A 25596-nucleotide genomic window follows, 5' to 3' on the forward strand; every position below is an offset into this window, starting at 1 on the left:
CCTCTCTCCATCCTGTCCTCCACTTCAGCCTCTTCCTTCAGATTCTCCCAGTTGTTTCCTCTCTCCCCGCACATCTGTGTCAGCCATTGTTTGTCAGGACTCCACACTCCGGGATCTTACGAGGCGGCAGGCCATTGTCTCCTCTCATTTGGCCCAAATTCTGATTTTCTGCCAAACTTCGTCTTATTTTTTTCTTGAGGAAAAGGGAGGAGAAGAAGCGTCGGTGATATTGTGACTGAAGACAAGTATGAGAAGGACTCGGAGAGGATTCCGAGCTGCGTATCTAAGCCCAGGAGATGGTTGTACGGCAGGTAAGTCCACCTTGATGTAGGGACCTCCAGTAATGTCACTGCTGGACCCCAACCATGACCATGCGGTGCGGAGGGTCAGATAGATGTGATGAGTGTCCCGGACATCACTCAGCTGATCAGCCAGGTTTGGTTTCCCAGTTTGTCCATCTGAAATTTTTTCACCAAATTATCGATAGTGGATTGTGCTGAGATTATGGAGAGAACTTTCCTCCTCTCTCTCTCTCTCTCTCTCTCTCTCTCTCTCTCTATCTCTTTATTCCTGACTGTTCTCTCCTCTTTTTCTCCTTTCCTTTCTCCCTTCTCTCTCATCCTCTCGCCCTTCACTGTACTGTATTGTAGAGTTTTCTCTCTTCCACTTTTTCATTTTGTGTCTTACTCCTTAAAACCTTCAGTTTGTTTTTCTGTTTTCTTCTTTCTTTTTTTCTCTTTCTTTCTCTCCCTATGTCTATCCCTGACACTTTCTTACTCTTTCTTTTTTCCTGCCTTCCTTTCCTTCTCTTCCTATGTCTACTCCCTTCTTTCTTTCTTTCTTTCTTTCTTTCTTTCTTTCTTTCTTTCTTTCTTTCTTTCTTTCTTTCTTTTTTTTTCTCTTTCTTTCTTTCTTTTTTTTTTCTCTTTCTTTCTTTCTCTCTCTCTCTCTCTCTCTTTATCTCTTTCTTTCTTTCTCTCTTTCTCTCTCTCTCTCTCTCTCTCTTTCTTTCTTTCTTTTTTCTTTTTCTTTCTTTCTTTCTTTCTTTCTTTCTTTCTTTCTCTCTCTCTCTTTATCTCTTTCTTTCTTTCTTTCTTTCTTTCTCTCTCTCTCTCTCTCTATCTTTCTTTCTCTCTCTCTCTTTCTCTTTCTTTCTTTCTTTCTTTCTCTCTCTCTTTCTCTCTCTCTTTCTTTCTTTCTTTCTTTTTCTTTCTTTCTTTTTCTTTCTTTATTTCTTTCTCTCTCTCTCGCTCTTTCTCTCTTTCTCTTTTCTTTCTTTCTTTCTTTCTTTCTTTCTTTCTTTCTTTCTTTCTTTCTTTCTTTCTTTCTTTCTTTCTCTCTCTCTTCTCTCTCTCTCTTTCTTTCTTTCTTTCTTTCTTTCTTCTTCTCTCTCTTTCTCTCTCTCTCCCTATGTCTATCCCCGTCTTACTCTCTCTTTCTTGTTTCCTTTCCTGGTGTTGGTGTAGTTTGCCCTTCATTCTGCTGGTTCTCTGCAGTCTCCAATATACGTAAACTATCGCTGCAGACATCACGGCTATGTGCTACATTGTGTCAGCCTTGTGTCCAGGCTGTTTAGCTCACAGAGCATTGTCTACACTGAATACAATTGTAACAAACCCTCAGCAGAGAACAGGACTGGCCATGTACAGAGATACTATATCTGAATGTGATCCGGAATGTTCTCAGGCACTGACAGCAAGCAGAGATCTGGAAAATGGTGATTTAGGCCGTGGCCCCACGGGACAGAAACGTCGTGATTTCCCGTCGCAACGGGAAAGATTGCAGCATTTTACATTAAGGGCAAAATGGATGGAATTCATGCAAATCCCATGCCCACTTTGCGGTAATAACTGCAGTGCAGACATGCCGCGACTTCCAAAATCGTAGCATGTCAATTATACCTGCGGAAATGCTGATTCCTCATAGATATAATTGTAGCAGAAGGTCCGCGAAGGAAAACTCTGCAAACGTTCTGTCTAAAGCGCTGCGAGAACAACAGCAACGAGTTGCTTCCGCGGGTTTTCCCGCAGCGCCTCTTTTGCTGCGGCACGCCCTGTGGGGTCTTAGTCTAAAATGGGTTTTATAATAAACTCTATTAGAAAGTCGCAGAACTCTTCATTTATTTCCATTTGGCTAATAATCTGCAATGGTCCTTTCGACTGTATGGTTATGTAATCCCATGTTTTATTTTTAAACAGTAAAAGTTATGTTTTATTAATTTTTGGTTGCTGGATAAATTTTTTGGTTCTGAATTTATTTCCATGCTTCATTTATCACACTTTTGTTTTTTAAAATAATTAACATTTTTAATTAATTATTAATTTTTTTATTCTTTTATTATTTCTATATTTTTTTTATTTTAAATCGTTTAATTGATGACATTATTTAGTGTATTATTAGCCGTTAAGCTTTCTGTGACCTCCAGGGCTGATCAGACTTTTATGGCGAAATTTCTTAAGAAAACAAGTTAATAATTACAATCCGAGTTCTCTCATTATTTGCTTTCTCACAATCTCAAGACCTTCTGAGTTACACAAGACTCCCTATCTATCTGCACTTCTGCAACATATATTATATTATAGTGCTGATCCATTACCATAACTTGCCTGTCAGTGTACACTGCAGCTGTCATTCTATTCACAGACTAGTCCATAGACAGTAAGTTTTCTTTTCTACAAATGTGATAATATATCCAATACTGATGGTAAAGCAGAAGAATCACCATCATCATCATCATCACCGTCTTCTCTGGGACATGGAGCACAGCCGGGTCCCGCAGGACAGAACGTCCTGTATTCGTCGCCTCCTACGGGAATACACAAATAATTATTGGCACATGATGGAACATTCTTCGGCCTCCCCGGAGATTTCTTCTGTTCCTGGATATTCAGATAAATATTTAGAATTAATTCACAATAGATCTGGATATTCTTATCAGCGAACATGGAGACACTGGGGGGCAGAACATGTCATAAAACTTTACAATGGGAACTTTCCTCTAGTGGGGCCCAAATATGCACTACTGAGCCTGGGGGATGGGGATAGCGGGGGTGAGGAGGGGGCGCCGGGCTGTTTTATATATCTTAACTATCTTGGACTTTTTGTACTTTTTAAAATGTAAAGTTTCCCTACAAACTCCTCAGATTAGGATTTGATCCTGGTTTTGGTTAAAAAAGATATTGCATTGAAAAACTGCATTGTGTGTTTAGTACTAAAGACTTCTATCTCCAGGGTGATATGCTGGTGACAGTAACCTATCTATCTGCAGGGCTGGGGTGATATGCTGGTTCTGGTGACAGTAACCTATCTATCTGCAGGGCTGGGGTGATATGCTGGTTCTGGTGACAGTAACCTATCTATCTGCAGGACTGGGGTGATATGCTGGGTCTGGTGACAGTAACCTATCTATCTGCAGTGCTGGGGTGATATGCCGGGTCTGGTGACACTAACCTATCTATCTGCAGGGCTGGGGTGATATGCTGGTTCTGGTGACAGTAACCTATCTATCTGCAGGGCTGGGGTGATATGCTGGGTCTGGTGACAGTAACCTATCTATCTGCAGGACTGGGGTGATATGCTGGTTCTGGTGACAGTAACCTATCTATCTGCACGGTTGGGGTGATATGCTGGTTCTGGTGACAGTAACCTATCTATCTGCAGGGCTGGGGTGATATGCTGGTTCTGGTGACAGTAACCTATCTATCTGCAGGGCTGGGGTGATATGCTGGTTCTGGTGACAGTAACCTATCTATCTGCAGGGTTGGGGTGATATGCTGGTTCTGGTGACAGTAACCTATCTATCTGCAGGGCTGGGGTGATATGCTGGTGTCTGGTGACAGTAACCTATCTATCTGCAGGGCTGGGGTGATATGCTGGTTCTGGTGACAGTAACCTATCTATCTGCAGGGCTGGGGTGATATGCTGGTTCTGGTGACACTAACCTATCTATCTGCAGGGCAGAGGTGATATGCTGGTTCTGGTGACAGTAACCTATCTATCTGCAGGGTTGGGGTGATATGCTGGGTCTGGTGACAGTAACCTATCTATCTGCAGGGCTGGGGTGATATGCTGGTTCTGGTGACACTAACCTATCTATCTGCAGGGCAGAGGTGATATGCTGGTTCTGGTGACAGTAACCTATCTATCTGCAGGGTTGGGGTGATATGCTGGGTCTGGTGACAGTAACCTATCTATCTACAGGGCTGGGGTGATATGCTGGGCCTGGTGACAGTAACCTATCTATCTGCAGGGCTGGGGTGATATACTGGGTCTGGTGACAGTAACCTATCTATCTGCAGGGCTGGGGTGATATGCTGGTTCTGGTGACAGTAACCTATCTATCTGCAGGGCTGGGTGATATGCTGGGTCTGGTGACAGTAACCTATCTATCTGCAGGGCTGGGGTGATATACTGGGTCTGGTGACAGTAACCTATCTATCTGCAGTGCTGGGGTGATATGCTGGGTCTGGTGACAGTAACCTATCTATCTGCAGGACTGGGATGATATGCTGGTTCTGGTGACAGTAACCTATCTATCTGCACGGTTGGGGTGATATGCTGGTTCTGCTGACAGTAACCTATCTATCTGCACGGTTGGGGTGATATACTGGTTCTGGTGACAGTAACCTATCTATCTGCAGGGCTGGGGTGATATGCTGGTTCTGGTGACAGTAACCTATCTATCTGCAGGGCTGGGGTGATATGCTGGTTCTGGTGACACTAACCTATCTATCTGCAGGGCTGGGGTGATATGCTGGTTCTGGTGACACTAACCTATCTATCTGCAGGGCTGGGGTGATATGCTGGTTCTGGTGACACTAACCTATCTATCTGCAGGACTGGGGTGATATGCTGGTTCTGGTGACAGTAACCTATCTATCTGCAGGACTGGGGTGATATGCTGTGGTCTGGTGACAGTAACCTATCCATCTGCAGGACTGGGGTGATATGCTGGTTCTGGTGACAGTAACCTATCTATCTGCACGGTTGGGGTGATATGCTGGTTCTGGTGACAGTAACCTATCTATCTGCACGGTTGGGGTGATATGCTGGGTGTGGGGACAGACTCCCTTTAAGTGGGGAAGCACATTTCAGGATTCCTACACTACTATGCAAACTTTCAGACGGGTCGGAGCGAGCCTACGTCTACAGATCTGCGATTAGTTCTCCAAGAAGAATTGACGGAAGGTAAAGGTCACACCAAATATCGATGGGAAAAAAATAACTATGAACTATTAACCCTTCTACTTCTGAAAGCATTTTTACTTTGGAACATTTGCCCACACCTGCCTAAAACTTTTGCACAATTTTGTAATACAACCCACCATCACTGGAAGGGTTAACAGACCGTATTCCTTGTCTTATCTCTGCCTGTAAGACATAGAGAATACTGCAGACGGCTGAGGCGCGGCCCCGCACCAAGTATTGTCCGGGACAGAGGTGGCGACCGCCGGGGACTAATCCCGGAGGAGCCGATCTACAGATACAAGTAACAATGGAGAAGCCACCTGTTCTGCCGCAGATTGCGGAGGGTTTACATGACACAGAATTCACCACAATGAGAGGCGGAGCCGCGACAAATACAGTGAAAATATATATCACTGTCAGCCGCCAGGGCGCCGTACACAGTGCTGCAAGGCTGAGTGTTACAACACGTGGTAGTAGTGATACAACACACAATACTAGTGATATAATACACAATACTAGTGATACAATACACAATACTAGTGATACAATACACAATACTAGTGATACAATACACAATACTAGTGATATAATACACAATACTAGTGATACAATACACAGTACTAGTGATATAATACACAATACTAGTGATACAATACACAGTACTAGTGATATACAATACACAATACTAGTGATACAATACACAATACTAGTGATACAATACACAATACTAGTGATATAATACATAATACTAGTGATATAATACACAATACTAGTGATACAATACACAGTACTAGTGATACAATACACAATACTAGTGATAAAATACACAGTACTAGTGATACAATACACAATACTAGTGATACAATACACAATACTAGTGATATAATACACAATACTAGTGATATAATACACAATACTAGTGATACAATACACAATACTAGTGATATAATACACAATACTAGTGATAAAATACACAGTACTAGTGATATACAATACACAATACTAGTGATACAATACTAGTGATACAATACACAATACTAGTGATATAATACACAATACTAGTGATACAATACACAGTACTAGTGATACAATACACAATACTAGTGATATAATACACAATACTAGTGATACAATACACAGTACTAGTGATACAACACACAATACTAGTCATACAATACACAGTACTAGTGATATAATACACAATACTAGTGATACAATACACAATACTAGTGATATAATACACAATACTAGTGATAAAATACACAGTACTAGTGATACAATACACAATACTAGTGATATAATACACAATACTAGTGATACAATACACAATACTAGTGATATAATACACAATACTAGTGATATAATACACAATACTAGTGATATAATACACAATACTAGTGATATAATACACAATACTAGTGATACAATACACAGTACTAGTGATATACAATACACAATACTAGTGATACAATACACAATACTAGTGATACAATACACAATACTAGTGATATAATCCTATTAATATTATAAATGTGAAAGTTTGTGAGTAGAGATGAGCGAACACTAAAATGTTCGAGGTTCGAAATTCGAATCGAACAGCCGCTCACTGTTCGTGTGTTCGAACGGGTTTCGAACCCCATTATAGTCTATGGGGAACATATACTCGTTAAGGGGGAAACCCAAATCCGTGTCTGGAGGGTCACCAAGTCCACTATGACACCCCAGGAAATGATGCCAACACCTCTGGAATGACACTGGGACAGCAGGGGAAGCATGTCTGGGGGCATCTAACACACCAAAGACCCTCTATTACCCCAACATCACAGCCTAACAACTACACACTTTACACACTCAATACCACCTCTCTGACAGTAGGAAAACACCTTGAAACATGTGTATTTGGCACTTGCAGTGAGGAGAGCTTGTCACCAGCAGTGAATTTGGCCCTTGTAGTAAGTTGAGGTTGGCACCAACATTTGTTTTGAAAATCAGGGTGGATTGAGCCTCTAACCAGCAGAGTTTGGGCAAATTCATGGTGGAGGGAGCCTCTAAACACCCCAGTTTGGGCAAATTCATGGTGGAGGGAGCCTCTAAAAACCCCAATTTGGACCAATTCATGGTGGAGGGAGCCTCTAAAAACCCCAGTTTGGACCAATTCATGGTGGAGGGAGCCTCTAAAAACCCCAGTTTGGACCAATTCATGGTGGAGGGAGCCTCTAAAAAACCCAGTTTGGACCAATTCATGGTGGAGGGAGCCTCTAAAAACCCCAGTTTGGACCAATTCATGCTGGAGGGAGCCTCTAAACAGCCCAGTTTGGGCAAATTCATGGTGGAGGGAGCCTCTAAAAACCCCAATTTGGACCAATTCATGGTGGAGGGAGCCTCTAAAAACCCCAGTTTGGACCAATTCATGGTGGAGGGAGCCTCTAAAAACCCCAATTTGGACCAATTCATGGTGGAGGGAGCCTCTAAAAAACCCAGTTTGGACCAATTCATGGTGGAGGGAGCCTCTAAACAGCCCAGTTTGGGCAAATTCATGGTGGAGGGAGCCTCTAAAAACCCCAGTTTGGACCAATTCATGGTGGAGGGAGCCTCTAAAAACCCCAGTTTGGACCAATTCATGGTGGAGGGAGCCTCTAAAAACCCCAGTTTGGACCAATTCATGGTGGAGGGAGCCTCTAAAAAACCCAGTTTGGACCAATTCATGGTGGAGGGAGCCTCTAACCAGCCCAGTTTGGACCAATTCATGGTGGAGGGAGCCTCTAAAAACCCCAGTTTGGACCAATTCATGGTGGAGGGAGCCTCTAAAAAACCCAGTTTGGACCAATTCATGGTGGAGGGAGCCTCTAAACAGCCCAGTTTGGACCAATTCATGGTGGAGGGAGCCTCTAAACAGCCCAGTTTGGGCAAATTCATGGTGGAGGGAGCCTCTAACCAGCCCAGTTTGGGCAAATTCATGGTGGAGGGAGCCTCTAAAAACCCCCGTTTGGACCAATTCATGGTGGAGGGAGCCTCTAAACAGCCCAGTTTGGGCAAATTCATGGTGGAGGGAGCCTCTAACCAGCCCAGTTTGGACCAATTCATGGTGGAGGGAGCCTCTAAAAACCCCAGTTTGGACCAATTCATGGTGGAGGGAGCCTCTAAAAACCCCAGTTTGGACCAATTCATGGTGGAGGGAGCCTCTAAAAACCCCAGTTTGGACCAATTCATGCTGGAGGGAGCCTCTAAACAGCCCAGTTTGGGCAAATTCATGGTGGAGGGAGCCTCTAACCAGCCCAGTTTGGGCAAATTCATGGTGGAGGGAGCCTCTAAAAACCCCCGTTTGGACCAATTCATGGTGGAGGGAGCCTCTAAACAGCCCAGTTTGGGCAAATTCATGGTGGAGGGAGCCTCTAACCAGCCCAGTTTGGACCAATTCATGGTGGAGGGAGCCTCTAAAAACCCCAGTTTGGACCAATTCATGGTGGAGGGAGCCTCTAAAAACCCCAGTTTGGACCAATTCATGGTGGAGGGAGCCTCTAAAAACCCCAGTTTGGACCAATTCATGCTGGAGGGAGCCTCTAAACAGCCCAGTTTGGGCAAATTCATGGTGGAGGGAGCCTCTAAAAACCCCAGTTTGGACCAATTCATGGTGGAGGGAGCCTCTAAAAACCCCAATTTGGACCAATTCATGGTGGAGGGAGCCTCTAAACAGCCCAGTTTGGGCAAATTCATGGTGGAGGGAGCCTCTAAAAACCCCAGTTTGGACCAATTCATGGTGGAGGGAGCCTCTAAAAACCCCAGTTTGGACCAATTCATGGTGGAGGGAGCCTCTAAAAAACCCAGTTTGGACCAATTCATGGTGGAGGGAGCCTCTAAACAGCCCAGTTTGGGCAAATTCATGGTGGAGGGAGCCTCTAAAAACCCCAGTTTGGACCAATTCATGGTGGAGGGAGCCTCTAAAAACCCCAATTTGGACCAATTCATGGTGGAGGGAGCCTCTAACCAGCCCAGTTTGGACCAATTCATGGTGGAGGGAGCCTCTAAACAGCCCAGTTTGGACCAATTCATGGTGGAGGGAGCCTCTAAAAACCCCAATTTGGACCAATTCATGGTGGAGGGAGCCTCTAACCAGCCCAGTTTGGACCAATTCATGGTGGAGGGAGCCTCTAACCAGCCCAGTTTGGGCAAATTCATGGTGGAGGGAGCCTCTAAAAACCCCAATTTGGACCAATTCATGGTGGAGGGAGCCTCTAAACAGCCCAGTTTTGGCAAATTCATGGTGGAGGGAGCCTCTAAAAACCCCAGTTTGGACCAATTCATGGTGGAGGGAGCCTCTAACCAGCCCAGTTTGGGCAAATTCATGCTGGAGGGAGCCTCTAACCAGCAGAGTTGTGGGAAAGCAGGGTGGAGGGAGCCTCTAACCAGCAGAGTTGGTGGAAATCAGGGTGGAGGGAGCCTCTAACCAGCAGAGTTGGGGGAAATCAGGGTGGAGGGAGCCTAGTATTAGCAGAATTGTGCAACGCTTATGGTGGATGAGTATGAGGATGCGGAGGAATTGGAGAGGTTGAGTACAGACATGGAGTTTCATGTTGGGGTGCTTTACACAGGAGGGCACAAAAATGAAGGCTCTATCCAGTGGTGGTTCATTTTTATCAAAGTGAGCCGGTCGGCACTCTCAGCTGACAGACGGGTGCGCTTGTCAGTGATGATGCCACCGGCTGCACTGAACACCCTCTCAGATAGGACGCTGGCGGCAGGACAGGACAGCACCTCCAAGGCATATAGGGCAAGTTCAAGCCACAGGTCCAACTTCGACACCCAATACGTGTAGGGCGCAGAGGGGTCGGAGAGGACAGGGCTGTGGTCGGAAAGGTATTCCCGCAACATGCGCCTATACTTCTCACGCCTGGTGACACTAGGACCCTCTGTGGCGGCACTTTGGCGAGGGGGTGCCATCAAGGTGTCCCAGACCTTAGACAGTGTGCCCCTCGTTTGTGTGGACCGGTGAGAACTTGGTCGCCTACTGGAGGAACTGCCCTCCCTGCCGCCAACGTCACATGCTGGAAACATCTCCATCATATTCTGCACCAATTGCCTGTGGCAAGCATTGATGCGATTGGCCCTCCCCTCTACCGGAATAAAAGATGAGATGTTGTTTTTATACCGGGGGTCAAGGATAGCAAAGATCCAGTACTGGTTGTCCTCCATGATTTTGACAATACGCTTGTCGGTTGTAAAGCACCCCAACATGAACTCAGCCATGTCTGCCACAGTGTTAGTTGGCATGACTCCTCTGGCCCCACCGGAAAGTTCAATCTCCATTTCCTCCTCATCCTCCATGTCTACCTATCCGCGCTGCAACAATGGGACGATTCGAAGTTGCCCGGAAGCCTCCTGTATCACCATCACATCATCGGACAACTCTTCTTCCTCCTCCTCCTCCTCCTCCTCCTCCTCCATTAAACGCAGTGAAGCGGACAGATGTGTGGACCTACTCTCCAGCTGTGACGGATCGGATGCTATCCCTGACTCCTCTGTGTGATCTGAGTTATCCCTGATGTCAATCAGGGATTCTCTCAGAACACACAAGAGCGGGATTGTAAGGCTCACCATCGCATCCTCAGAGCTCACCCTCCTTGTGGACTCCTCAAAGACCCGTAGGATGTCACAAAGGTCTCTCATCCATGGCCACTCATGGATGTGAAACTGAGGCAGCTGACTTTGTGGCACCCTAGGGTTTTGTAGCTGGTATTCCATCAAAGGTCTCTGCTGCTCAACCACTCTATTCAACATCTGAAACGTTGAGTTCCAGCGTGTGGGGACGTCGCACAAAAGCCGGTGTTGTGGCACATGCAGGCGTTGCTGGAGAGATTTTAAGCTAGCAGCGGCTACTGTCGACTTGCGAAAGTGGGCGCACATGCGCCGCACTTTCACCAGTAGCTCTGGAACATTGGGGTAGCTCTTTAGGAAACGTTGCACCACTAGGTTGAAGACGTGGGCCAGGCATGGAACATGTTGGAGTCCGGCAAGCTCCAGAGCTGCTACCAGGTTCCGGCCGTTATCACAAACGACCATGCCTGGGCCCAGGTGCAGCGGCTCAAACCATATTGCCGTCTCATCGAGGAGGGCATCCCTCACCTCGGAGGCAGTGTGCTGTCTGTCCCCCAAGCTGATCAGCTTCAGCACAGCCTGCTGACGTCTACCAACGCCAGTGCTGCAACGTTTCCAACTCGTAGCTGGGGTCAATCTAACAGCGGAGGAGGAGGCAGTGGCGGAGGAGGAGGCGGTGGCGGAGGAGGAGGCGGTGGCGGAGGAGGAGGCGGTAGAGGAGGAGGAGGAGGGGGGTGTTCTTCTCGTGTCCCTGCCAGGAATGTTAGGCGGGGAGACGAGGTACACCGGGCCAGTTTGGGAAGCAGTCCCAGCCTCAACTACATTCACCCAGTGTGCCGTCAGTGAAATGTAGCGTCCCTGTCCGCATGCACTTGTCCACGCGTCGGTGGTCAAGTGGACCTTTGTGCAAAGCGCGGAACTAAGGGCCCGCCTGATGTTGAGTGACACGTGCTGGTGCAAGGCGGGGACGGCACACCGGGAGAAGTAGTGACGGCTAGGGATGGCATAGCGAGGTGCCGCAGTTGCCATCAGGTCCAGGAAGGCGGGAGTTTCAACAAGCCGGAACGCCAACATCTCCTGGGCCAGCAGTTTAGCGATATTGGCGTTCAAGGCTTGCGCGTGTGGGTGGTTAGCAGTGTATTTCTGCCGCCGCTCCAATGTCTGAGAGATGGTGGGTTGTTGTAAAGAAGCGCCTGATGGTGCCTTTGATGGTGCAGGAGAAGGAGATAAGACAGGAACAGGGGAGGATGAGGGAGAAGTCAACAAAGTGGCGGAGGCAGATGAAGTGGTGTCCTGGCTCGTCCTCTGGAGTGCATCGCCAGCACAGTCAGCAGTGGCAGTGGCAGAGGCAGAGGCAGTGGCAGAGGCAGTGGCAGTGGCGTGAACGGCAGTCGGCCTTTGTCCTGCCGTTGCTGCCTGCCACTGATTCCAGTGCTTGGATTCCAAATGACGGCGCATTGAAGTGGTGGACAGGTTGCTCTTCTCAGAGCCCCTAATCAATTTCGAGAGGCAAATTGTGCAGACAACACTATATCTGTCCTTGGCGCATTCCTTGAAAAAACTCCACACCTTCGAGAAACGTGCCCTCGAGGTGGGAGTTTTTCGGGGCTGGGTACGAACTGGAACATCTTGGGAGATTCCGGGTGTGGCCTGGCTTCGCCTAAGCTGCTGACCTCTGCCTCTGCCTCTAGCTACCCTTTTTGGTGCTGCACTTGCCTCAACATCCACACTACTTTCCCCGCTTGACATCCCCCCTGTCCAGGTCGGGTCAGTGTCCTCATCATCCACCACTTCCTCTTCCAACTCCTGTCTCATCTCCTCCTCCTGCACAATGCGCCGGTCAACTGGATGCCCTGACGGCAACTGCGTCACATCATCATCGATGAAGGTGGGTTGCTGGTCATCCACCACCAAATCGAACGGAGATGGAGGAGACTCTAGTGTTTGAGCATCTGGACACAGATGCTCCTCTGTTAGGTTCGTGGAATCGTGACGTGGAGAGGCAGGTTGAGGGACAATGAAAGGAGCGGAGAACAGCTCTGGGGAGCAGGAACAGTTGGGGTTATTGTTCTGTGAAGCTTCGGAATTTTGGGAGGAAGGAAGACAAGACTGTTGGGTAATAGGAGGAGAGGAGGCAGAGTCTGACTGGCTGCTGGACAATGTGCTGTAAGCGTTCTCTGACAGCCATTGCAAGACCTGTTCCTGGTTCTCGGGCCTACTAAGGTTTGTACCCTGCAGTTTAGTTAATGTGGCAAGCAACCCTGGCACTGTGGAGTGGCGCAATGCTTGCTGCCCCACAGGAGTAGGCACGGGACGCCCTGTGGCTTCACTGCTACCTTGCTCCCCAGAACCATTCCCCCGACCTCGCCCACGGCCTCGTCCACGTCCCTTTCCGGGAGCCTTGCGCATTTTGAATTCCCAGTTAGAAATTGGCACTGTATACCAGTAGTAAAAATTGTGGGTGCACGTAACCCCAATATATTCTTTGAATTCCCAGTCAGACACTGGCACTATATGGCAGTAGCAAGAAATGAGGGTATTTATAACCCCAATATATTCTTTGAATTCCCAGTCAGACAATGGCACTATATGGCATTAGCAAAAATAGTGGGTGTATATAGCCCCAATTCTATTGCTAGGGGACTTGCAGGGTATTTCTGGGTTGAAGGTGGGGGGGCACACCGTTGGAACGGGTATCGGGGTATATATCGGGTATACGGGAATACACTGTCAGTGTATTCCATTCAGGATCCTGGGAAAGCTGGGTTGCGGCGATTGAGCCCGTCAGTGCCACGTTACACTGACAAGCTTCTCCCTGGAATTTAGCTCTTATAAGAGCTGTTGGTTGTCTTCTCCTTCCTATCCTAGCCTGTCCCTGCCTACCCAGAATCTAACCCCTAGCTAGCTGGACGGAAACCTCCGTCCTCGGTGAATTGCAAGCTCAGAATGACGCGAACCTGGGCGGCGCTGTTCTTTTAAATTAGAGGTCACATGTTTTCGGCAGCCAATGGGTTTTGCCTACTTTTCTCAACGTCACCGGTGTCGTAGTTCCTGTCCCACCTACCCTGCGCTGTTATTGGAGCAAAAAAGGCGCCAGGGAAGGTGGGAGGGGAATCGAGTAATGGCGCACTTTACCACGCGGTGTTCGATTCGATTCGAACATGCCGAACAGCCTAATATCCGATCGAACATGAGTTCGATAGAACACTGTTCGCTCATCTCTATTTGTGAGTTTGTCTAATAAATGCAAAAAAAAAAGTTTAAAAAAAGTAAAATAAATATAAAAAAAAAAAATAAAAAGGATAAAAAATTCAAATCACCCCCCTTTCCCTAGAACACATATAAAAGTAGTTAAAAACTGTGAAACACATACATGTTAGGTATCCGCGCGTCCTAAATCGCCCGCTCTACAAAGCTATACAAATATTTTTCCTGTTCGGTAAACGCCGTAGCAGGAAAAATGGTCAAAAGTGCCAAACCGCCATTTTTTCACTGTTTTGATTCTGCTAAAAATTTGAATAAAAAGTGATCAAAGCAATAACATTTCCCGAAAATGGTAGAACTACAAAGTACACCCGGTCCCGCAAAAAAAAAGACGCCCTATACATCCCCGTACACACACGTATAAAAAAGTTACGGCTGTCGGAATATGGCGACTTTTCAAAAAATAATTTTTTAACACAGTTTTGGATTTTTTTTAAGGGGTCAAAATGTAAATAAAACTATATAAATTTGGTATCCCCGGAATCGTAACGAAACACAGAATACAGGGGACATGTCATTTTGGTTGCACAGTGAACGCCGTAAAACCAAAGCCCGTAAGAAAGTCGCAGAAATGCATTTTTTCTTCAAATCCACCCCATTCAGAATTATTTCCCTGCTTCCCAGTACATTATATAGAATAAATAATGGCGGCATCAGGAAGAAAAATTTGTCCCAGGAAAAATTAAGACCTCACATGGCTCTGGGAGCGGAGAAATAAAAAAGTTATGGGGTTTAGAAGGAGGGGAGTCAAAAACGAAAATCAAAAAATGCCATCGCCGGGAAAGGGTTAACTTCAAATACTTCTGTCCCAAAGTCACTATGTAAAGTTTCTCACAACACCGTATATATAGCAGCTCAAATACAAAGTAACTGCAACACAAAAGTCTCACGTATTCTCTGAATTACAGCAAAAACAAGATACAAAGTTACATTTCATATCCCAGACCTTATACACAGTACGAAAACCTTACCCGCGCCTGTATATACCCACTGCTACAATCACCGCAGACCAAGTCGCGGGTACCAGCTAGTACATAATACTAGTGATATAATACACAATACTAGTGATACAATACACAGTACTAGTGATACAATACACAATACTAGTGATAAAATACACAGTACTAGTGATATACAATACACAATACTAGTGATACAATACACAATACTAGTGATATAATACACAATACTAGTGATATAATACACAATACTAGTGATACAATACACAATACTAGTGATATAATACACAATACTAGTGATAAAATACACAGTACTAGTGATATACAATACACAATACTAGTGATACAATACTAGTGATACAATACACAATACTAGTGATATAATACACAATACTAGTGATATAATACACAATACTAGTGATATAATACACAATACTAGTGATACAATACACAGTACTAGTGATATAATACACAATACTAGTGATACAATACACAATACTAGTGATATAATACACAATACTAGTGATACAATACACAATACTAGTGATATAATACACAGTACTAGTGATACAATACACAATACTAGTGATATAATACACAATACTAGTGATATAATACACAGTACTAGTGATACAATACACAATACTAGTGATATAATACACAATACTAGTGATATAATACACAATACTAGTGATATATTACACAATACTAGTGATATAATACACAGTACTAGTGATACAATACACAATACTAGTGATATAATACACAATACTAGTGATACAATACACAGTCTTCTCACTAGGCCTCCCATGTGCAGGTTCTGGGCTCGGGCTCTGGGATGGGTTTAGGAGATGTCGGATTATTTTTGTTACATTGTAACGGATTGTGTTGTATTTCAGGACAATGAATGATCCCGGCCGCTCCCCCTGGTAGAGAAGCCCCAGGACATTATATCACCTGCTGATAACAGAGAACAATGACCCAGCGAGCAGACGTGACGCTGCCCATGCTGCTCCTCGCCTCCATGACAGCGTACGGTATGATATATAACACCATGTGGCACATGGTGTCACTACTAGGGGTCACTGACTGTCCCATGTGATAGCCCCAGAGGTGAATTATAGAAAGGCAGCCGACTGGGCTATCTGTCCTTGCATGATGGGCCTCCCCTAGGAACCCCCCCCATTGGCAGATCAAATATCCCCTCATGTGTTTGCCATTGAGCGTGTCTTGTGCCTGTGCACACTCGTGCAGTTACTTGTTATTCTGCATTGTACATTTCACCTACATCTCAGGCGCACATGTGCAGGATTTCCGCCTTCCTTGTGTCTCTTCTGAGGCTTCTTCTGGCAGCGTTGCTTTCCTGTAGTGCGGTCCCGGAGTTATATTGTGTATCGGCGCACATATATCACCGCCATCAAGTGCTTCATGTCCTCACGTCTGGCAGAGAATACAAATATCAAGGGCTTTAAACTGTAGGAATGAAATCCAAACCGAGGCCAAACACTTGTGGGACGACTTCCTGATCTTCATAAGAGGAAATAGAGAATCATAAAATGTAACCATATTGTAACAGTGCCATACAATAGCCACATACCAGCGCCATATAGTGCTCACATAGCTCCATATTATAGCAAAACAGTGACACGTGTCATCCAAATACAGTGCGAGATAATATTCCTGTATATGCCGCAGTGTCCAAATAACACTGCTATATAGTGTACAAATAACAGTATCATACAGTACCCAAAAATACCATATAGTGCTCTCAAAAGAGTACCGTCATACACTACATACTACAGATCAATAAAGTACTCACATCGTGTCATACAAGAGCAAAAATACAGCACGATGATACTCCAGATACAACACAATACGATGTCTATATATACGCTACATAGTATCCAAGTAACGCTGCCATATAGTGCCCAAAAGTGCCATAAAGTGCCAAACAACCAAGTGACAGTGTCATACAGGATTAAAATAACAGCGCCATATAGCAGGATATCAGGACTATACAGTGCCGCAATAGTAATATGATACAGCGCCATAAAGTATCCTAATAGATAGCGCCATATAGTGCCCAAATAAGAGTACTACACATTCCAATATAACAGTGTTATACAGTGTCCATATAATACTGCTCTCACATGCCTACAGTGCCATATACTACCTGATGGGCAGTTACATACAGTGCCCAGGTTACAGTGTATTACCGTGCCTATATAATGCTACCATATATCCTTCCTCTAGTGATGACCCCCGGGTGATCTCACTATATACTGTATGGGGGGTGATCCATGTTTGCCCCTTGGCACAGTATGGCTTCACCCCGGGTTTACAGTCTCATGACATTTTGTTCTTTCTTGCTTTAGGCTTTCTGCTGGTTTGGGCGCAGACTGACCCCATAGAGCTGACCACGAATGAGGACCCCAAAAGTCCGAAGGCACTCGGGGGCTTCAGTGTCCTCACTGGGGAGAACGTCTCTATAGAGCTGGAGCCCTGGTACAGCACCAGTATAGTGCCCGCTGTCACCACCCATGTGCGAGATACCACAGCAGATATGGGCAGCACCCCGACTACTTACACCAGCCTGTGGAGCCCCACCATACACCTCCCGACTGCCGCCCCTGACCAAGGAGGTGCAACCACAGTGACCAGAGGGGCAGAGGGGTCAACTGCTAGAACTGACCCCAGCATGACCCCTGTAACCAGTCCGGGAAATGCCAACATCATCCCCAGGTCACTAAAGAGATCCGCGAACTACACAGGTGAGACATCGCACTAGCGGGCAGTGTTACATGGGACTGCCGGTGACATCTACTGCATTACCTGTATATAGAGCGTTATCACTGTGTTATCTGTGGTGTTACATAGGACTGCCGGTGACATCTACTACATTACATAGGACTGCCGGTGACATCTACTACATTACCTGTACTCAGAGAGTTATCACTGTGTTATCTGTGGTGTTACATAGGACTGCCGGTGACATCTACTACATTACCTGTACTCAGAGAGTTATCACTGTGTTATCTGTGGTGTTACATAGGACTGCCGGTGACATCTACTACATTACCTGTATATAGAGAGATATCACTGTGTTATCTGTGGTGTTACATAGGACTGCCGGTGACATCTACTACATTACCTGTATATAGAGAGTTACCACTGTGTTATCTGTGGTGTTACATAGGACTGCCGGTGACATCTACTATATTACATAGGACTGCCGGTGACATCTACTACATTTCCTGTATATAGAGAGTTATCACTGTGTTATCTGTGTGTTACATAGGACTGCCGGTGACATCTACTACATTACCTGTATATAGAGAGTTATCACTGTGTTATCTGTGGTGTTACATAGGACTGCCGGTGACATCTACTACATTACCTGTATATAGAGAGTTATCACTGTGTTATCTGTAGTGTTACATAGGACTGCCGGTGACATCTACTACATTACCTGTATATAGAGAGTTATCACTGTGTTATCTGTGGTGTTACATAGGACTGCCGGTGACATCTACTACATTACCTGTATATAGAGAGTTATCACTGTGTTATCTGTGGTGTTACATAGGACTGCCGGTGACATCTACTACATTACCTGTATATAGAGAGTTATCACTGTGTTATCTGTGGTGTTACATAGGACTGCCGGGGACATCTACTACATTACCTGTATATAGAGAGTTATCACTGTGTTATCTGTGGTGTTACATAGGACTGCCGGTGACATCTACTACATTACCTGCATATAGAGAGTTATCACTGTGTTATCTGTGGTGTTACATAGGACTGCCGGTGACATCTACTACATTACCTGTATATAGAGAGTTATCACTGTGTTATCTGTGGTGTTACATAGGACTGCCGGTGACATCTACTACATTACCTGTATATAGAGAGTTATCACTGTGTTATCTGTGGTGTTACATAGGACTGCCGGTGACATCTACTACATTACCTGTATATAGAGCGTTATCACTGTGTTATCTGTGGTGTTACATAGGACTGCCGGTGACATCTACTATATTACATAGGACTGCCGGTGACATCTACTACATTTCCTGTATATAGAGAGTTATCACTGTGTTATCTGTGGTGTTACATAGGACTGCCGGTGACATCTACTACATTACCTGTATATAGAGAGTTATCACTGTGTTATCTGTGGTGTTACATAGGACTGCCGGTGACATCTACTACATTACCTGTATATAGAGAGTTATCACTGTGTTATCTGTGGTGTTACATAGGACTGCCGGTGACATCTACTACATTACCTGTATATAGAGAGTTATCACTGTGTTATCTGTGGTGTTACATAGGACTGCCGGGGACATCTACTACATTACCTGTATATAGAGAGATATCACTGTGTTATCTGTGGCGTTACATAGGACTGCCGGTGACATCTACATAATCTATTATAATATTGTAACATTGAGTACTGTCCCACAGATCGTGTTTCATTAAAGGTGAAGATTCGGAGCAGCGCTCCTAAAGATGAAGTAACAAAACTGTTTTTGCAAAAGGTAATGTTATAATTCGTATCCTTCTTTATATCACAGTAATCACATCTATAGTAATATTAATATTACTATGCTGTGTCTGGTGACAGTAACCTATCTATCTGCAGGGCTGGGGTGATATGCTGGTTCTGGTGACAGTAACCTATCTATCTGCAGGACTGGGGTGATATGCTGGTTCTGGTGGCAGTAACCTATCTATCTGCAGGACTGGGGTGATATGCTGGTTCTGGTGACACTAACCTATCTATCTGCAGGGCTGGGGTGATATGCTGGTTCTGGTGACAGTAACCTATCTATCTGCAGGGCTGGGGTGATATGCTGGTTCTGGTGACAGTAACCTATCTATCTGCAGGGCTGGGGTGATATGCTGGTTCTGGTGACAGTAACCTATCTATCTGCAGGGTTGGGGTGATATGCTGGTTCTGGTGACAGTAACCTATCTATCTGCAGGGCTGGGGTGATATGCTGGTGTCTGGTGACAGTAACCTATCTATCTGCAGGGCTGGGGTGATATGCTGGTTCTGGTGACAGTAACCTATCTATCTGCAGGGCTGGGGTGATATGCTGGTTCTGGTGACACTAACCTATCTATCTGCAGGGCAGAGGTGATATGCTGGTTCTGGTGACAGTAACCTATCTATCTGCAGGGTTGGGGTGATATGCTGGGTCTGGTGACAGTAACCTATCTATCTGCAGGGCTGGGGTGATATGCTGGTTCTGGTGACACTAACCTATCTATCTGCAGGACTGGGGTGATATGCTGGTTCTGGTGACAGTAACCTATCTATCTGCAGGGCTGGGGTGATATGCTGGTTCTGGTGACAGTAACCTATCTATCTGCAGGGCTGGGGTGATATGCTGGTTCTGGTGACAGTAACCTATCTATCTGCAGGACTGGGGTGATATGCTGGTTCTGGTGGCAGTAACCTATCTATCTGCAGGACTGGGGTGATATGCTGGTTCTGGTGACACTAACCTATCTATCTGCAGGGCTGGGGTGATATGCTGGTTCTGGTGACAGTAACCTATCTATCTGCAGGGCTGGGGTGATATGCTGGTTCTGGTGACAGTAACCTATCTATCTGCAGGGCTGGGGTGATATGCTGGTTCTGGTGACAGTAACCTATCTATCTGCAGGGTTGGGGTGATATGCTGGTTCTGGTGACAGTAACCTATCTATCTGCAGGGCTGGGGTGATATGCTGGTGTCTGGTGACAGTAACCTATCTATCTGCAGGGCTGGGGTGATATGCTGGTTCTGGTGACAGTAACCTATCTATCTGCAGGGCTGGGGTGATATGCTGGTTCTGGTGACACTAACCTATCTATCTGCAGGGCAGAGGTGATATGCTGGTTCTGGTGACAGTAACCTATCTATCTGCAGGGTTGGGGTGATATGCTGGGTCTGGTGACAGTAACCTATCTATCTGCAGGGCTGGGGTGATATGCTGGTTCTGGTGACACTAACCTATCTATCTGCAGGACTGGGGTGATATGCTGGTTCTGGTGACAGTAACCTATCTATCTGCAGGGCTGGGGTGATATGCTGGTTCTGGTGACAGTAACCTATCTATCTGCAGGGCTGGGGTGATATGCTGGTTCTGGTGACAGTAACCTATCTATCTGCAGGGCTGGGGTGATATGCTGGTTCTGGTGGCAGTAACCTATCTATCTGCAGGGCTGGGGTGATATGCTGCTTCTGGTGACAGTAACCTATCTATCTGCAGGGCTGGGGTGATATGCTGGTTCTGGTGACAGTAACCTATCTATCTGCAGGACTGGGGTGATATGCTGGTTCTGGTGGCAGTAACCTATCTATCTGCAGGACTGGGGTGATATGCTGGTTCTGGTGACACTAACCTATCTATCTGCAGGGCTGGGGTGATATGCTGGTTCTGGTGACACTAACCTATCTATCTGCAGGGCTGGGGTGATATGCTGGTTCTGGTGACAGTAACATATCTATCTGCAGGGCTGCAGTGATATGCTGGTTCTGGTGACAGTAACCTATCTATCTGCAGGGCTGGGGTGATATGCTGGTTCTGGTGACAGTAACCTATCTATCTGCAGGGCTGGGGTGATATGCTGGTTCTGGTGGCAGTAACCTATCTATCTGCAGGGCTGGGGTGATATGCTGCTTCTGGTGACAGTAACCTATCTATCTGCAGGGCTGGGGTGATATGCTGGTTCTGGTGACAGTAACCTATCTATCTGCAGGACTGGGGTGATATGCTGGTTCTGGTGGCAGTAACCTATCTATCTGCAGGACTGGGGTGATATGCTGGTTCTGGTGACAGTAACCTATCTATCTGCAGGGCTGGGGTGATATGCTGGTTCTGGTGACAGTAACCTATCTATCTGCAGGGCTGGGGTGATATGCTGGTTCTGGTGGCAGTAACCTATCTATCTGCAGGGCTGGGGTGATATGCTGGTTCTGGTGACAGTAACCTATCTATCTGCAGGGCTGGGGTGATATGCTGGGTCTGGTGACAGTAACCTATCTATCTGCAGGACTGGGGTGATATGCTGGTTCTGGTGGCAGTAACCTATCTATCTGCAGGACTGGGGTGATATGCTGGTTCTGGTGACAGTAACCTATCTATCTGCAGGGCTGGGGTGATATGCTGGTTCTGGTGGCAGTAACCTATCTATCTGCAGGGCGGGGGTGATATGCTGGTTTTGGTGACAGTAACCTATCTATCTGCAGGGCTGGGGTGATATGCTGGGTCTGGTGACAGTAACCTATCTATCTGCAGGGCGGGGGTGATATGCTGGTACTGGTGACAGTAACCTATCTATCTGCAGGGCTGGGGTGATATGCTGGTTCTGGTGGCAGTAACCTATCTATCTGCAGGGCGGGGGTGATATGCTGGTTCTGGTGGCAGTAACCTATCTATCTGCAGGGCTGTGGTGATATGCTGGTTCTGGTGGCAGTAACCTATCTATCTGCAGGGCTGTGGTGATATGCTGGTTCTGGTGACAGTAACCTATCTATCTGCAGGGCTGTGGTGATATGCTGGTTCTGGTGACAGTAACCTATCTATCTGCAGGACTGGGGTGATATGCTGGTTCTGGTGGCAGTAACCTATCTATCTGCAGGACTGGGGTGATATGCTGGTTCTGGTGACAGTAACCTATCTATCTGCAGGGCTGGGGTGATATGCTGGTTCTGGTGACAGTAACCTATCTATCTGCAGGGCTGGGGTGATATGCTGGTTCTGGTGGCAGTAACCTATCTATCTGCAGGGCTGGGGTGATATGCTGGTTCTGGTGACAGTAACCTATCTATCTGCAGGGCTGGGGTGATATGCTGGGTCTGGTGACAGTAACCTATCTATCTGCAGGACTGGGGTGATATGCTGGTTCTGGTGGCAGTAACCTATCTATCTGCAGGACTGGGGTGATATGCTGGTTCTGGTGACAGTAACCTATCTATCTGCAGGGCTGGGGTGATATGCTGGTTCTGGTGGCAGTAACCTATCTATCTGCAGGGCGGGGGTGATATGCTGGTTTTGGTGACAGTAACCTATCTATCTGCAGGGCTGGGGTGATATGCTGGGTCTGGTGACAGTAACCTATCTATCTGCAGGGCGGGGGTGATATGCTGGTACTGGTGACAGTAACCTATCTATCTGCAGGGCTGGGGTGATATGCTGGTTCTGGTGGCAGTAACCTATCTATCTGCAGGGCGGGGGTGATATGCTGGTTCTGGTGGCAGTAACCTATCTATCTGCAGGGCTGTGGTGATATGCTGGTTCTGGTGGCAGTAACCTATCTATCTGCAGGGCTGTGGTGATATGCTGGTTCTGGTGACAGTAACCTATCTATCTGCAGGGCTGTGGTGATATGCTGGTTCTGGTGACAGTAACCTATCTATCTGCAGGGCTGGGGTGATATGCTGGGTCTGGTGACAGTAACCTATCTATCTGCAGGGCTGGGGTGATATGCTGGGTCTGGTGACAGTAACCTATCTATCTGCAGGGCTGGGGTGATATGCTGGTACTGGTGACAGTAACCTATCTATCTGCAGGGCTTGGTGATATGCTGGTTCTGGTGACAGTAACCTATCTATCTGCAGGGCTGGGGTGATATGCTGGTTCTGGTGACAGTAACCTATCTATCTGCAGGGCGCGGGTCATGTCTTAGTCTGGGGGCAATGACTTTAAAGCTTACACAGGGGCAGAGCTAATGTGGGTGCGAAAATAGAAGAGGTGAAGTAACTGTGACAGATCCTTTCCAGCCCCTGACTGACATTGGTCTTACATTGTGTTCTCTCGTTTCTCTGATTTGGGATCTATAATGGGATCGGTCTTGGTGTTCGGTTCCTTCAGCACACTCATCGTCTTCTCTTACGTTACATGTTTGTCTTTTCTTCTAGGTCTGTGACTTTCTTGCCACTTTGCAGCCTAAGGACCTGGCTGTGACTCTGGGGCCGGAGAAGGTGCCGATGCAGTGTCCGAATCCTGGAGTAAAACCTGCGCTGATGATGTCACCGTAGAGGAAGACGCCGCTGCCATTGCAGGAAATCCTATGGTTAAATCTTCCAGGTCGGGACCAGAAACCCCCGATCACCATGAACTCTATGGCGGCTACCCACCTGGAACTGAGTGGTCGCTCACCTACCGACCTCATCTTTATAACATCACTCCTCCTGCTCCAGGGGCCACGGAGCCCACGAACCTGATGTAATACAGTAACTTATGTGTCCAAAACACTTATCGATAAGATTGTGGGAAGCCACCTCGTGGACCATCATATATTGGAGGACCCAGAGGCAGTGGTCACATGTAGGCCCTCTGACCAAGGGAGTAACAAGACTGGGCCCCACGGCAAACTTTTGACTTTGGCCCCTTAAACTCCCACTGCCCCCGATGGCATAGCTCCCCCTTTCCTGGCCTTCACACAGTATAACATCCCATTTACACACAATATAATGTCCCACAGTGGCCCCTGTACACAGTATTATCCCCCATAGTGACCCCTGCACACAGTATTATGTCCCATAGTGGCCCCTGCACACAGTATTATCCCCCATAGTGGCCCCTGCACACACTATTATGCCCAATAGTGGTCCCTGCACACAGTATTATGCCCCATAGTGGCCCCTGCACACAGTATTATCCCCCATAGTGGCCCCTGCACACAGTATTATGTCCCATAGTGGCCCCTGCACACAGTATTATACCCCATAGTGGCCCCTGCACACAGTATTATGTCCCATAGTGGCCCCTGCACACAGTATTATACCCCATAGTGGCCCCTGCACACAGTATTATGCCCCATAGTGGCCCCTGCACACAGTATTATGTCCCATAGTGGCCCCTGCACACAGTATTATACCCCATAGTGGCCCCTGCACACAGTATTATCCCCCATAGTGGCCCCTGCACACAGTATTATCCCCCATAGTGACCCCTGCACACAGTATTATCTCCCATAGTGGCCCCTGCACATAGTATTATCCCCCATAGTGGCCCCTGCACACAGTATTATGTCCCATAGTGGCCCCTGCACACAGTATTATACCCCATAGTGGCCCCTGCACACAGTATTATCCCCCATAGTGGCCCCTGCACACAGTATTATGTCCCATAGTGACCCCTGCACATAGTATTATGCCCCATAGTGGCCCCTGCACACAGTATTATCCCCCATAGTGGCCCCTGCACACACTATTATGCCCCATAGTGGCCCCTGCACACAGTATTATCCCCCATAGTGTCCCCTGCACACAGTATTATGCCCCATAGTGTCCCCTGCACACAGTATTATGCCCCATAGTGGCCCCTGCACACAGTATTATCCCCCATAGTGGCCCCTGCACACACTATTATGCCCAATACTGGTCCCTGCACACAGTATTATGCCCCATAGTGGCCCCTGCACACAGTATTATCCCCCATAGTGGCCCCTGCACACAGTATTATGTCCCATAGTGGCCCCTGCACACAGTATTATACCCCATAGTGGCCCCTGCACACAGTATTATGTCCCATAGTGGCCCCTGCACACAGTATTATACCCCATAGTGGCCCCTGCACACAGTATTATACC

At 46.7% G+C, this 25596-nt stretch overlaps 1 protein-coding gene across 1 annotated transcript; it reads left to right on the top strand.

Moving 5' to 3' along the window:
• LOC142201234 (uncharacterized) lies at positions 1–24710 on the top strand. Its single transcript, XM_075272060.1, has 5 exons — positions 1–311; positions 15902–16039; positions 17378–17773; positions 19473–19546; positions 23921–24710. Exons 2-5 carry the CDS (start codon positions 15979–15981, stop codon positions 24038–24040), a joined length of 651 nt encoding a protein of 216 aa, XP_075128161.1. The 5' UTR covers positions 1–311; positions 15902–15978; the 3' UTR covers positions 24041–24710.
• Positions 24711–25596: the final 886 nt, after the last annotated feature.

The sequence above is a fragment of the Leptodactylus fuscus genome, chromosome 4 (assembly GCF_031893055.1).
Source record: "Leptodactylus fuscus isolate aLepFus1 chromosome 4, aLepFus1.hap2, whole genome shotgun sequence".
Classification (NCBI taxonomy): Eukaryota; Metazoa; Chordata; class Amphibia; order Anura; family Leptodactylidae; genus Leptodactylus; species Leptodactylus fuscus.

Coding starts and splice junctions, on each gene's coding strand:
- LOC142201234 (XM_075272060.1), top strand. CDS start 15,979: ATGACCCAGCGAGCAGACGTGACGCTGCCCATGCTGCTCCTCGCCTCC. Junction 16,040..17,377: donor CGCCTCCATGACAGCGTACG/GTATGATATATA, acceptor TTCTTGCTTTAG/GCTTTCTGCTGGTTTGGGCG. Junction 19,547..23,920: donor CAAAACTGTTTTTGCAAAAG/GTAATGTTATAA, acceptor CTTTTCTTCTAG/GTCTGTGACTTTCTTGCCAC.